This window comes from Mauremys mutica, chromosome 7 (assembly GCF_020497125.1).
Source record: "Mauremys mutica isolate MM-2020 ecotype Southern chromosome 7, ASM2049712v1, whole genome shotgun sequence".
Taxonomy (NCBI): Eukaryota; Metazoa; Chordata; order Testudines; family Geoemydidae; genus Mauremys; species Mauremys mutica.
The window spans coordinates 99,181,425-99,196,451 of NC_059078.1; the positions used below are offsets into that span (position 1 = coordinate 99,181,425).

The 15,027-nt window shown below is 43.2% G+C and overlaps 1 protein-coding gene across 3 annotated transcripts in view; it reads right to left on the bottom strand.

The window, feature by feature from the left end:
• BTAF1 (B-TFIID TATA-box binding protein associated factor 1) overlaps positions 1–15,027 on the bottom strand; it is a 105,456-nt gene that overhangs the window by 76,660 nt on the left and 13,769 nt on the right. For 2 of the 3 annotated variants that reach the window (XM_045024928.1, XM_045024925.1), the window contains exons 5-8: positions 7,633–7,838; positions 7,220–7,356; positions 6,047–6,158; positions 3,509–3,577 (exon numbers count right to left, since the gene is read on the bottom strand). In XM_045024928.1, the coding sequence (XP_044880863.1) occupies positions 3,509–3,577; positions 6,047–6,158; positions 7,220–7,356; positions 7,633–7,838 (524 nt within the window). The remainder of the gene's footprint in view (positions 1–3,508; positions 3,578–6,046; positions 6,159–7,219; positions 7,357–7,632; positions 7,839–15,027) is intronic. The other variant, XM_045024926.1, reaches the window with a different exon arrangement.

Here is a 15,027-nt window from a genome sequence, read left to right on the forward strand (position 1 = left end):
CTCACTCTAGGCAGGGAAGTCCTGTTTTCCCACCCCTGGAGATCCCCCCCAAGCAAGGGCTTGGTCTCTGTCCTCTCTCCCCTCCCTGCTGGGTGAAGTGACTCCTTGCTCCTGCCTCCCTGCTAAGGGCTGCGCCGGCTGGCCGCAGCCTTTGCTACATGGGCAGCAGGGACCGTGCGGCCTGACTCCTCAATGGGGAGCAGGACCCTGTGGGGTGGGGCGAGGCTCGGTCAGGCTGCTGCACCGGCAGCTCCCACGTCTCTCATGTGCCCTTCTGCTGTGACCTGCCGCTGCCGCCCCAGATTGCCGGTAGATGCAGGAGCCAGGTGAGGCTGGCCCTGCTGGTGGCTGCTCCGGAAGCGTGTCCGACATGGTGGACAAAGAACGAGCTCTGTACAGGTAGAGACGGGTCCGCTTGTGTGTTCAGGCACCTTGCCCTCGGGGGCTGACGAGCTGTTACCTAGAGGACTCCACTCCCGGCCATCTCGGGCTGGCCAGTGCATCCTGAATCCTGGCCACGCCTCTGATTGCTCATTGTGAGGGTAGGGGAGGGTTGCTGCCTTGCACACTGGGAGTTGTTAGCTCAATCTCTGCTGCCAAGCAGTGCCGTTGTCTTTCTTTCTCTTAGCCAACATTGGCACAGCCCCGTCCCCTCAGAGCACTGCTTTACCGCGTTATGTCCAAATTTGTGTTATATTGGGTCGCGTTATATTGGGGTAAAGGTGTACCTGAAAGGAGGTTCCAAAGAGGATGGATCTAGACTGTTCTCAGTGGTAGCAGACGACAGAACAAGGAGTAATGGTCTCAAGTTGCAGTGGGTGAGGTTTAGGTTGGATATTAGGAAAAAAACTTTTCACTAGGAGGGTGGTGAAGCACTAGAATGGGTTACCTAGGGAGGTGGTGGAATCTCCTTCCTTAGGAGTTTAAGGTCAGGCTTGACAAAGCCCTAGCTGGGATGATTTAGGTGGGGTTTGGTCCTGCTTTGAGCAGGGAGTTGGACTATGATTCTATGAATTAAGATGCTACCAAATGCCTCTATAGAATGCTACCTTGGAGTCTACATTTAGTTATTCTGAATAAAAACAGATGTTATTTAAAGAAACAAAGCCTACCTAAAAGATATTTAGGCCATCCCACATCAGGGAAAACTAATACAGAAATCTACACCTGTGCCAAGTTCCATTCACTTCAATGGGACTCCAGGATCCACTATCAGACCTCTGGGCATCTGTGTTGAGTCCTAGTGGAGTAAATGGAATGCAGCACAAGTGCAGAAAACTGCACTTGCAGTTCCTGATGCAGGATCATGGCATAAACATGAAATGTAAATACAAGCAGGGGTGAGCTGGAGCCGGTTCGCACTGGTTCACACAAACCGGTTGTTAAATTTAGAAGCGGTTTTAGAACCACTTGTTAACTGGCTTCCCTGCGAGGGAAGCTTTGATGGGCTCTGGCTGGGAAGGGTGTAATTCCTCCTCCCGGCCACCAGGGGGCGCTGTGCTGCGCTGCGGGAGGCATGTGAGCTGCCTCCTGGCCCTATTGCTGCTGCTCCTCGGACCTCTGGGCCTGGGGCTCCTGCTGCTGCCTGGTGAGTCCCCGGCTGCGTCCTGCTGCTCGGGCTGCTCCCAGCCGCTCCCCCCGTGAGAGTGTCTGCACCCCCCCGCCGCAGCCAGCCCGTCACCCTGCCCACAGCCCCCTGTCTGCACCCCCTGCCCTGCCACCCCCCATTGCACCCCCTGCACTGCCCCCAGCCCCGTCTGCACCCCCTGCCACAGCCACCCCCCACTGCACCCCCCCGCCGCAGCCAGCCCGTCACCCTGCCCACAGCCCCGTCTGCACCCCCTGCCCTGCCACCCCCCATTGCACCCCCTGCCCTACCCCCAGCCCCGTCTGCACCCCCTGCCACAGCCACCCCCCACTGCACCCCCTGCCCGCAGCCAGCCCGTCTGCACCCCCTGCCCGCAGCCAGCCGCCCGTCTGCACCTCCTGCCTTGCCACCCCCCATTGCACCCCCTGCCCCCCCGCCCACAGCCACCTCCTGCTCCCAGCCGCTCCCCCCATGAGAGAGTGTCTGCACCCCCCCGCCGCAGCCAGCCCGTCACCCTGCCCACAGCCCCCTGTCTGCGCCCCCTGCCCCCCCATTGCACCCCCTGCCCTGCCCCCAGCCCCGTCTGCACCCCCTGCCACAGCCACCCCCCACTGCACCCCCCGCCGCAGCCAGCCCGTCACCCTGCCCACAGCCCCCTGTCTGCGCCCCCTGCCTCCCCATTGCACCCCCTGCCCTGCCCCCATCCCCGTCTGCACCCCCTGCCACAGCCACCCCCCACTGCACCCCCTGCCCGCAGCCAGCCCGTCTGCACCCCCTGCCCACAGCCAGCCCCCCGTCTGCACCTCCTGCCCTGCCACCCCCATTGCACCCCCTGCCAGCAGCCAGCCCCTGCTGCACCTCCTGCCCTGCCACCCCCCATTGCACCCCCTGCCCCCCCGCCCACAGCCACCTCCTGCTCCCAGCCGCTCCCCCGTGTGAGTGTCTGCACACCCCCTGCTCCCCCCTGCTGCAGCCAGCCCGTCACCCTGCCCCCAGCCCCGTCTGCACCCCCTGCCCTGCCACCCTCCCCTGCCCACAGCCAGCCCCTCCCATCCGTTCTGCCACAGCCCCTGCCATCCCTCCTGCTCCCTGCCACAGCCCGTCACCCCCCTTGCTCCCTACCACAGTCCCTGCCTGCAGCCAGCCCCTGCCCACAGCCCCTGCCACCCCCCTTCCCCGCCACAGCCCGTCTGCGCCACCTGCCCACAGCCAGCCCGTCTGCGCCACCTGCCCACAGCCAGCCCGTGTTGCAGCCAGCCTGTGTCACACTCCCTGCCTCCAGCTAGCCCTGCCCCACGCCCCTGTCTGCAGCCAGCCCCATGTCCACTGGTGCCATGCAGTTCTCAGGGCACTAACCCTGCACACCTGCTTCAATGAGGGGGGGCAGGGAGCAGCTGGGACCCACACATGTGCACACCCTAGAGTGACCAGACAGCAAGTGTGAAAAATTGGGACAGGGGTGAGGGGTAATAGGAGCCTATATAAGAAAAAGACCCAAAAATTGAGACTGTCCCTATAAAATTGGGACATCTGGTCACCCTAGCACACCCCAAGGGAGTGGCGGGGACCCACACATGTGAAATGGTGCTCATTTCTAGTTCAGGCCCATCTTTTTAAAAAAGAACTTTAGGTAGGGTTAACATACCTCTGTATTTTCCCAGAGATGTCAGGCTTTTAAGTTCTTAAATCGCTGTCTGGGTGCTAAATTTTAAAAATTCCTCCCGGGAAAATATGGATGTATGGTAACCCTATTGGTACAAAAAATACATACTGTGGCACATCCCTTAAATCAGAACTTTTTATAGGGAACCGGTTGTTAAGATTTTAGCAGCTCATCACTGAATACAAGTCCCAATTTCTAATGGCATCAATTCCTTATTTGTACAAATTAGATACAAGAAGGCTATGCATAATTCTTACCTCCCAGGATGGGTTAAAAAGATCATTGCATACTTCTTCACAGAAGCTTTCTAAAGGCCATTCATTTGCCTAAAAACAAACAAAAAATACTCAATCAACAGACTATCTGAAGTTAATGATTAGGGAAATTTAGAGTTCCATGTCAAACAGACTTACAAACACAAGATACATCACCAGTTTATCCAACAGATAAAAAAAGTTAATTACTTTGACTTTAGTCTTTTCTCCTACTATCATTTGTCTACACAGCAAATTAGTTGCACAGCAAACCAGGGTGTGACCGTATAGCACACCAGCTTGCCAGACTTGAACTTGCCATGTAGAAAAGCCTGTAGGAAAAAAAACCAAACAGTCTTCCCACCAGTAAGCTGTTTTTAATGGAAATATACATTGAAGGAAATTGTCTAGTAATTTAATATACTTTGCCACACCATCCTGAATAGAAAAAGTCCAGAGAATTGACAGGAATTTCCAAGTTTCTGACAGAATGCCATCTATTATTTTAAATTTCCAGTCTTGTTTAATAATAGAGCATAAGTTTTCCCCAACACAAATGCAACATTTAACAGCCTCAAATTTCTTAGGACTCTAGACACACAACACACTAAAAAGTGTTTATGAGGAGGTTTAAATTGGGGGGGAGGGGAGGAGAGAGAAAGAGGGGAGGAGAAAAACAACTTTCTTTCTAGCACCCTCTTCATGTGGTCTTTTAGAGCGCGCACACACACACAAATTAAAGAATAAAAGGCTGGGACATCTCCCAATTAATGAAAGGAAAAATAAGATACTGGAGGTAAGAGGGGGTTTGTGAATTCATCAGCTCTAAATCTTTTGGCCTCTTCTGGCATAGAAGTTGGAACTGTGATGAGAGAGTCAGATGATGTTGATAACACAGCACTTCTCACCTTGGGTACAAGAAGACTGGTTAAAGGCTGGCATAACCTGTTTATTATGCTGGGACTTCCTCCTCCAGAAGTGATCAATCTCAGAGTTCTGGAACATCAGCCTTCTGTCAGGCGTCTCACTGACACAAAAGGTAAGGAAGGGTTCTTGGCCTTATTCTTGATTCTTATGGTATGCAAGTTTTGTCGTAAGACAAAGCAGGTGAGAGTCCTACCTTGGAGCCATACAACTTAAATCTACACTGCAAGCTAGGGATGTGATTCCCAGCTCACATATGCATATTCGCACTACCTCAGTGAGAACTTGCACAAATATAAACGCTAGTGTAGCTGCACAGGCCCTGTAAAGTTCAGGCCAGTTTGTACTTGGCAGAATACTACTGCCTGTGCTTCCACAGCTACACTACTGTTTAGCTTGATGATACCTAGTGCAGGTATGAACAGTAGTGGCTGAGAATCACACCCTAGTTTGTAGTGTAGGCATAGTAACAGCCCTGTCAGGTTTGAGTTGGGTCATCTTTAGCTAATGCTCAAGCCAGCAATTTTTAGAAGGTAATGGATGTTCGTACACCACAGAGGCAGCATTGTGTGTGACCCCCAAAAGTATCAAAGATACAGAACAGAAACCAATTTTGAACCAACTGTGACTCTGTACAGATGAAGAGGTTTTGAGACAGTAGTTTACAGTTCAACCCAAAGTCAGATAAAAATAACCAATTTAGACGATCTTAGCAATCAGCCACTCAGCATTTGTCCAACAGAAAAGGTAAAAATAAGATGAACCAATTATGACAATGTCATCACAGTCTCTCACACAAGACTATTAGTAAACTTTGTATTTATGAACTAGACTAAGTCTCATTTTGATGGATGAGATACTTCAAATCTTATAATGATAAAGCCCACTTTAAATTAAAAAAAAAATTGTGGAGGTTACACAAAGTCTGTTTTCCCATATGCTATTTCCCACTTCTAAATACAACTACTCTACAATTTTCCAAGCTTCAGTCTTTCCATAAATTGTGAATTTCTTCAGAAAGTCTTTGTGATACAGTTTAATTCTTCAGTTATAAACTAGAAATTTTAGTCTAAATTAGGTCTGATTAAAAAGGTTCCCTTAATCTTTGTCTCTTATCAGCATTTTCAGAACAGATTATTTATTGGTCACAGTGATCTTTTATTACCTTTTACCTGCTCTAGCCTAGCTTCTCAATTTAACACCCTAAAGGCACCTACATTTAAGACTACAGCCACCAGCAGTGTTAATCTGCTTATTGGATAAGAAGCCAGATGGTTCTCAAGTGAAGTTCACTGAAGTCATAGATTACCACTAGTCAATTAACAGTGATCTCAACCTCACATGCAGTGTCAGAAAAAACACTCTGCTCTTGTAGTTGTAGATGAGGTTTTTTTTGTTTTTTTTTATTAAAACATACATCTGTTTATTAGGATACTTGATGAGAAAGCGATCAGCATGTTGCAGTTTTGCAAGTGAAATTTCTTCCTCTTCTGGTTTTGGTAAATTAATGGTAACATGAACTGAAGAATTTGGGAGCACAAAGCAGTTTAAAAAACAAACAACATTGGCCCACATCACCAAGTTATTAATCCCTTAATAAAAGGGGACATATTGTACCTCTTCTGGTGCACTGTCTACCAAAACTTTTGAGTCAGTGGCAGGCTGGTTGATGACAACATTTGCTACTTTTCTGCGCTTTTCTTCTGGTTCCCCATCAGTGCTATCATTGCTAAAAAGGAAGTTAAAATATGTCATGTTTGTGAATAGAAACATTATGCATTGTAGCAGGAGTAATCACTTCCTCTGAGTGTCTTGAAAACATTCTTATTACATTTTTATTTATGTTCTTTCTTTAGATGACTTCAGTAGAAAATGGAAGTGTCTCTTCTTAACTAACCAATATAAGATGTTAGCTACCAAGTTACATTTAGGGGATAAATATGTTGGAATGTATTCCTTGTATGTAAGTTACCCAGTGAAGGATCGTACACAAGAATACTCAATGCCATCCCACTTTCCAACCTCTCCCAGCTATTTGAACAGGGAAATGCAAGAGGAGGAATTTTCAAACAATGTCTAGAAGAAACTCGTTTTGTTTTTTAACGTAACAGTCGTGGACAATTCATGTGGTACAAATCACTGAGAGGAAAACATACTATAAGTATGTTGGAGAAATAAAACACAGATTGAGAAAAATTTAGCCATATTGATCTTCATTAATCCATTATTTTAATTCTAAGTACCATCAGGTCCTTAATAACCACCATGAATGTCAAATGTAATATATTACATTATATACGGAAAAGGTTCCCAGCTCAAGGGTTAACTAGAGACCTGGATTCATTATGGTTTTTAAAGTAAAGCACAAAATAACAAAATTCTTATAACTAAAGTTTTACTGTTAGGGCTATTGGCAGAGACCATTTGAAAGACTGAGTTCTGTTTCACTGGAGAGATTTATCACAATTCTAGGATAGCTAGAAAGGTACCTGAAGTCTAGCCTGTTTCTCTATATGAGAACTGAATTTGTGATTAAGGTTGCTGTTTATCCTATCCCTGTTGCTATTGTATTCTCACTGAAACTGCCTTCTGAGGACAACAGTACATCTCTATTATGCAGCAATAAAGAATGGTGTATTAATAGTTTATATATTTACTGGAATTATTGAAAGGTGGAACCAAGCTTCATTGAAGAGTTCTCAGAACCAAGCCAGAATGGGAATTTCTGAGCTGGCCTGATCACTTACTAACATTACCAGAAAACAAACAAGAAAGCAATTGCTACAGTACCTCTTTTCATTAGTCTCTACTGCATCCCTGGATCTTTGCTTTGCAAATAGCTTAGCCATTCTTTTAGCTTTATTCTTTTGTCTACTGCTCATACCAGCTCGAAATTCTGAATCAATCAACTCAGCAGCCTGAAGAGTCTGAAAAATAAGAATCCATTCAATGTCAATCCTGCCTGTACCTAAAGTTCACCCCACCCCCCCAAGTACAAAAACAAAAACACCCTCTTGTTCTCACTTCCCCATAGCACCCATGTTACTTGAAACCCAGAGCAGTAGTTTGGCACTGTACTGAATATGACTAATATGCAACTTATGAAATTTAAGTGTTTGAACGACAGAGCAAAATTACAAGTCAAGCTTAGTATTTAAATATAATGATTTACAATGGCAGAAGCACAAATGAAGCAAACCCACTGTATTATTCCTTGCAGTCAAACAGCCCAAGGTTTTACCTACAGGTTGTTTGTTTACAAGTGAAGCCGAAGTAGGAGTATAGTCCAAATCCTCGTCATTGAACAGGTCTTCAGTGTTCATTCCAATTGCAGCTCCCATATCAAGGCCAAGTTTCTTTTGTAACAGTTTCCTTTGTCGTGCTATTCTCTCTTTAGGATCAACTTCACCTAAAAAAGGTCAGCTTTTATATTTCATTTCAAAACACACATGTCCAATAGATTTACTGCTGAAGCCTTGATAAAAATTACAGTAAAACTAAAATATTCTAATTTATGAGAACAAAACAGGAGGTCAACTGTACTTTGATTAGATATATTAAATGCCACAGAAGCTTTAAAGCTTTGTAAAATTTCTTTTAACCCAAAATATTGACCCTTAAAGAGCTGTTTTTATAACCATAGAGCTATCTAATTAAAGTGGCATTAGCTTTCACTAGAAACGTTCTAGAATACTTTTAAACAGCTTCCATGAGACTTACTGAAATGCATTATATGCATGGGATTTTAAAATAACATTTTTCTAGATTTTGTGGAAAAGCACTTTGGAGGAAAGGAACAAGCAGTTACCATATTGCATAGAGGACTCTGTCAATAACTGGAACCTTGCTAAATAAAAATTAAGTATTGTTATTTTGCACATGCATCATTTTTATGGAAAGAGTTTTCCCCAAAGAGAAACAAAAAGCCCTGACAAAAATGCAGAGAATGAGACATTTCTAATATCATCCAGAATTTTATGTTAAGATGACTCAGAGACCCATACACGGTATGTGAACATCTTTACTTCCCTGTTGGAAGCCCAAAAGCCAAGTTTCTCTGGATAGTTTTTTTTTTTTTTTTTAAACTAAAAAAAAAAAAACCACGCACAAAACGACCCCCCCACCACCCCCAAACACTGTATCCAAGCCTCTTCTATACTAGTTCCCCCAAACTAATATCTCCTGATGGAGAGCTGGATTCGGTAGGAGGGGAAGGATGGTTTTATGGTTGGGTTTAGAACTGCCATCTGCTCAGAGTCTAGTCCCAGTTTTGCCACAAACTTCATTTGTTAAGTTGTGCAAGTCTCATCTGTAAAGTGAACATTATGGTACTTGCCTACCTCTCAAGAAACTTGCAAAGCTTAATTAAAGCTTGTGAAGTGCTTAGCAACTAGATACCAACCAGACAGTTGGGCACTTCAAGATTACGTGCAAATGAAAGGATTTCAATTAATTGAATAAGGCCACAAGCTACATAGAAGCCTAGAAATCTAGCTGGTAAACTTTGCACATTCTATTAATTTCTTGATATAGGATACAGAAACCAATCTGAAGTGGTGTCATCCTTTGGTTTTTGCCACTGCTACTGTCAACTAGGAATGGACAAGTACTAGCTGATGACAGCAAGGAGAAAGGAAGTGACTTATCAAGCAGTGAGATCAGGCTCGACACACCCTTTCAATGTTTATTTTAACACTGAGTCAAGTGGCTCATATTGCCAGTACCTTCGGGGGAAACTCAGATGTATGGATTTAATTATATCCATGCCCATAATTCTGTAAATTCATACATTTAATGTGTGATTACAAAAGCCAACAAAATAAAAAGAGAAAGTCAAACAGCTGCCACTACCTAGAATAGTCCATTTTCCTTGTCCTGGACCATCCTGAAGTCATCTAGTGACTTTGCCAAGACTACAGAGCCATTATTTATGTTTGTCCAACAAGAGCATAATGTTTGATGTACTTTGCATATCATTCACAGAATGTTTTCTTTAACATAGAACCATAGGACTGGAAGGGACCGTGAAAATTCATCTACTCCAGTCCCTTGCACTCAAGGCAGGACTATGTATTAACTAGACCATTTCTGACAGGTGTTTGTCTAATGCAGTGGTTCCTAAACTTTAACAGCCTGTGAACCCTTTTCACTAGCACATCAAGTCTCACGAACCCCCTCTTAAAAATGAATATTTCCAGGGATTTTCTCCTTTACCCAAGTATAAATTATAAAAGCAGTGATCTTAGAAATATAAAATTTGTTTTATGACATGCTTATTACACACTTAATCATCACCACAGTATTTTTAATACTATATGAAAACGGCAACACTCTTCCAAGATCTCACTTTCGTAGCTTGTATTACTTTGAATAAGCCTGTTATAAGACAAGGCTCCTACGTTGCATCAAGGAGTATCAGATGTGAAACTGCATGAAGATATTTAAGAAGCCAACTCAAAAAAAAAAAAAAAAAAGAGTTCCTCCTACACAAGCATTCAGGTCTGAGCAGTCCAGGCAAACAGCGCACGTTACAACAAAGCTTAAACTTGTTCTTCATAATAATTTTTAAAACAATACTAGATGCCTATTTAATTTTAACAAACAGCAAAAAATATTCACCTCCCTTTTTGTTTCTTATAAGGAGTCTTGAAGTTTAAATCTCCTCAGCATGATAGGTTTGCTTTGATCTCCTTAGCTCTTGGAAGTCCAGGGGCTGCGGGCCCCATGTTGCCCGGGGTCCCTAGGGACAGCTCTGTCTGCCATTAGGGATTCTTTCCCCCCCCCCCCCCCGGCAACTCCCTGTAACATTTCACAAATCCCCAGGGGTTCATGAACCCCAGTTTGGGAACCACTGGTCTAACCTGCTCTTAAAAATCTCCAATGATGGAGATTCCACAACCTCCCTAGGAAATTTGTTCCAGTGCTTAACTACCCTCAGTTAGGAAGTTTTTGCCTAATGTCCAACCTAAACCTCCCTTGCTGAAATTTAAGCCCATTGTTTCTTGTCCTATCCTCAGAGGTTAACAAAACAATTTGCCATCCTCCTCCTTCTAACAATCTTTTATATAGTTTTAAATTGTTATGCCCTCGCCCCTAGTCTCTTTTCTAGACTAAAACAGACCCAATTTTTTTTTCCAGTCTTTCCACATAGGTGATGTTTTCTAGACCTTTAATCTTTTTTGTTGCTCCCCTCGGAGCTCTCTCCAATTTGGACACATCTTTCCTGAAATGTGGCGCCCAGAAATGGACACAATACTCCAGCTGAGGCCTTATCAGCATGGAGCAGAGTGGAAGAATTACTTCTCATGTCTTGCTTACAACACTCCTGCTAGTACATCCAGGAATGATGTTTGCTTTTTTTGCAACAGCATTACACTGTTGACTCACTTAGTCTGTGATCCAATCCACTATAACCCCCAGATCCTTTCTGCAGTACTCCCTCATGGCAGTCATTTCCTATTTTGCATGTATGCAACTGATTGTTCCTTCCTAAGTGGAGTACTTTGCATTTGTCCTTATTGAATTTCATCCTATTTACTTCAAAATGATCTGGACAAACTGAAGAAATGGTCTGAATTGTAATCATATCCTCCAAAGCACTTGCAGCCCCTCCCAACTTAGTATTGGCTGCAAACTTTAAGTGTACTCTCTATGCCATTATCTAAATCATGTATGAAGATACTGAACAGAACCGGACCCATGACCAATCCTTGGTTTATGCTGTAGATAACACAGCAGATAGCTGAGAACCCTATGCACATTAATCCACTAAATTTAAAGAATCACAGCTACAATTCACTTTTATGTGCAAGAATATTAACATTCACCATATACTGTACATAACTGTCTCATTAGAATGGATGCTCAATTACTTTAAAACAACTCATTCAGACATCTATATTTTTTTAAGAATGGGTACTCTGTAAATACCTGACATCTATTTTTTAGAAATCAGTGTTTAATAAAGGGAATAAAGAAGCATGATATTTTATTAGACATCCAGATGCTCTATAAATTTCTTACTAGCCTAAGATCAATGAAGATCAGACAAACAGAAACAATGAGAAGGCAGCAAAGTTGATGGATAGGGTACTGGCCTAGAAGTGTGGAGTCCTGGGTTCTATGCCCAGCTCAACCACGCTGACCTGCTGTGTGACCAGGACAGGATAGATTTGCATTGTAGGGATTAATCAGGATTGTATAGTCAATTAGGGTGTTGTCTGTAGGACACACTCCACCCCATCTCACTTGGAGAAGCTAAAAAGGTGTGTAGAGAATGAGGCAAGGGACTGCAAGGAGAGAAGGGATGTTCTTATGCTTGAAGCAGCTGAATGCTACCCTAAAGAACTGGACGTTATGTTTGTCTCTGCAACAGAGTTTCTATAAAATGCTGGACAAGTCATTGCAGACAAATATTTCACAAGTGGATACTAATTGTTTCTTCCTTATTTTCTCAAAGTCCAACCTGCGGCCTGGAGTCGGACTTGCAAAGTATTGAGCACTTGCCATGAGAAAGCATCATCAATGAAAGCTATCCTTTAAAGTGCTGTAAAGATGCTCAGTTTTCTGAAAAATTAGGTCCTTGGCATCTCAAGTTGGGCACCCAAAATTACTGGATACTTGACAATTTTGGCCTTAATCTTTGGCCATCTGAGTAATTACCCGCTTTTTACAGATGCTAAAGTGATAAGCACCATAAAAGCTGTCATTAAGAAATTAATTCTTTATTCAGTGCAGGGTTTGGATGGCATACAGTAAAACAAGGCTGGGGTCACACACTGAAGGAGTATAAAAAGGAACATTGACAGCTGCTTATTCAGTGAGTACTCTCTCCTGTACACTGAATGAAGTCAAGGTCCTGGGGAAAAAGTACTAAGTGATCATGTAGATAAAAACTTTATAATACTGCATATGCACAAGGGGGTCAAATTAAGTGTGCATAGGCAACTTTAATTCTGGTATTTCATAACTTTTGAGTGCTTGACTTCTCAGGCTTAATATTCTTTTAACATAGTATTTTATATGTAATGTTCACATAGCTTGAAAAGAAAGAGTGCACTTATCAGAAAATTGTTGTGTGTCATTTTAATTTAATATAGCACATGCTGCAAAAGACAACTTTGGACATAATCTTACTAAAATTAAAGTAGCTATAGGTTCTGGTGTATCTTCACCTATTCAGGGAATGTATGGCATTTACATAGGAAGGGAAAGAAACTGTCATGATGCTGCAATTAGGAGAAAGCAGATTTTAAATTTTGCCTTTATGAAGAATTCTGTAAAAACCTGCCATGACAAGTTGGGGTGCCCAGATTTCCTTTTCTTATTTTTATATAGAGCTATTGGTTCACTTTTCAGGAGTAATATTTCCTCTGACAAAATCTAATCCGATACTGCCTGCTTAGATATTTAGGGCCCGAATTTCTAAACTCGGAACAACTTTGCAGAAAGTTAGTGCACACATTTACCACTACTGTGCATGCAAATAAATTTGTGTACACAAATATATACACTTCATTTGTTCATCCAACTGTGGTAACTCTGCATATTTATTGGGCATGTAGGTGCACACCCCTGTCTGTCTACAGTTTTGAAACAGTTATCCTTACTTGCCAAATTAGAAGACTTTATTTCATAAAGGGTATTTTGTTTACTAAAAGGAATTCAAGGAAACTAAAAGGTCATTGTTTGTCTACTTCAGATAGCAAAAGCAGCAAAAAATATTGATTTCACATTCTAAATCTAATTGATTTCTGGAAGTAAACAAAAAGTGCCTTTTGTATGAAGATTTAAGCTTAAAATAGAAGCAATTACTCTGAGTACTACACTTAATGTTAATGTAACAAGGACCAACAACATTACATGACATCCATCATGCAGCACCCATAAAGGAAAGTTGACTCTGAGAAAATAAAATTGTGAGATTTCTGGTTCTGAGGAACATTAGTATGCAGAATAACTTTTTTTGCAATTTAAATGTATTAGCTAAAGCAGTAAAAGTTTTACAACATACACACTTTAAACCAAAAATATAGATGCTACGTAACTGATAAATTCTGAGAATCTACCTGTTAAGTAGAGACAGGAAGCAATTTACCAGAAGTTTCCAAACTTTGGTGACTAAAATTAGGCACCTAAAAATCTACTATGTCATCTAACTTTAGACACCCAAAAGTTTTACCAGAATTCCTTTTGCTGGTACCAAATAAAAAAATTTTTTTTACTTATAATATTTTTTTTTTTTAAAAACAACCTCCTTTATAAATCTCCTGCACCCTATTTTCTAATACACCTCCACCCCAATATAATGCAACCCGATATAAAACAAATTAGGATATAATGCAGTAAAGCAGTGCTCGGGGGGGGGAGGGGGAAGCACGGGGCTGAGCACTCTGGTGGATCAAAGCAAGTTCGATATAACGCGGTTTCACCTGTAACGTGTTAAGACTTTTTGGCTCCCGAGGACAGCGTTATATCGAGGTAGAGGTGTACTTATGTGAAACTGTAGTAAATGTAGAAGGGTCACTGTTGCCCAATGCTGATCAATACGGTATGAACATCAAAGCCTAATTAATACCATTTAACTAACATCACAAACTATAAAAATTCATTTTTCCTATAGATCAAACCCACATAAGTGCACAGGTTCATTGCCTTTCTACCAATGAGCACTCCACGCTCCCTCCATCTAATGCAGTTCCTTTGCTTATCTTCCTAACACCTATTTGTGGATTTCCAGTCCTCTCAAATTCACAAAGGCCAAAGCTGAGCTCTTCATGTTCTCTAACACAGTGGTTCTCAAAGCCAGTCCGTCACTTGTTCAGGGAAAGCTCCTGGCAGGTCAGGATAGTTTGTTTACCTGCCATGTCCGCAGGTTTGGCCAATCGCGGCTTCCACTGGCCATGGTTCACCGCTCCAGGCCAATGGGGGCTGCGGGAAGCGGCGCGGGCCGAGGGATGTGCTAGCCACCCCTCCTGCACACCCCAACTGTTTCTCTCTTTCACTGTGGACATCACCATGCTCCCAGGCATCCAGGGCCATAACTTGGATAAAAAACTTTGACTCAGCCACGTCTATAGACCCTAATATTCAGCCCATGTCTAAATTTCATCCCTTCTTCCTAGACAATCTCTCTAAAGTCTGACTTTTCCTCTTGTTCCACATAGCTATACTCTGTTTAAGCCCTCAACATATGCATCTTTATTATCCTCCATTCTGGCATTGATTACTAAAACCTTGCTCCTCTCAAGTCCATTCAAAATGCTGCCGCCAATATCACCTTCCTGGCTCATTGCCCTAAGAGGAATGTCATCAGAGCATGTCTACACAGCAACTAGAGGGCTTAAACTGAGTACTAGCTATGTGGAACAAGAGGTAGTAGCAGGATGAGGAATGGGGAAGTTAATAAGAGTAAGGGGAAAGAGGCCAGTCACTGCTCATTACTTGCCTGACCATGGTCTGCATCTTGGGTTTGGTAGGCATCATAAAAGAGGGGAGTGTTGAGGAGGGATTTGAAGGAGGAAGGGTAGTGGTTGCACATTGTATTAGCGAGTTTTTCTTGAGTATTGGGGTGGCATGAGCACACAAGATGCTTAAGG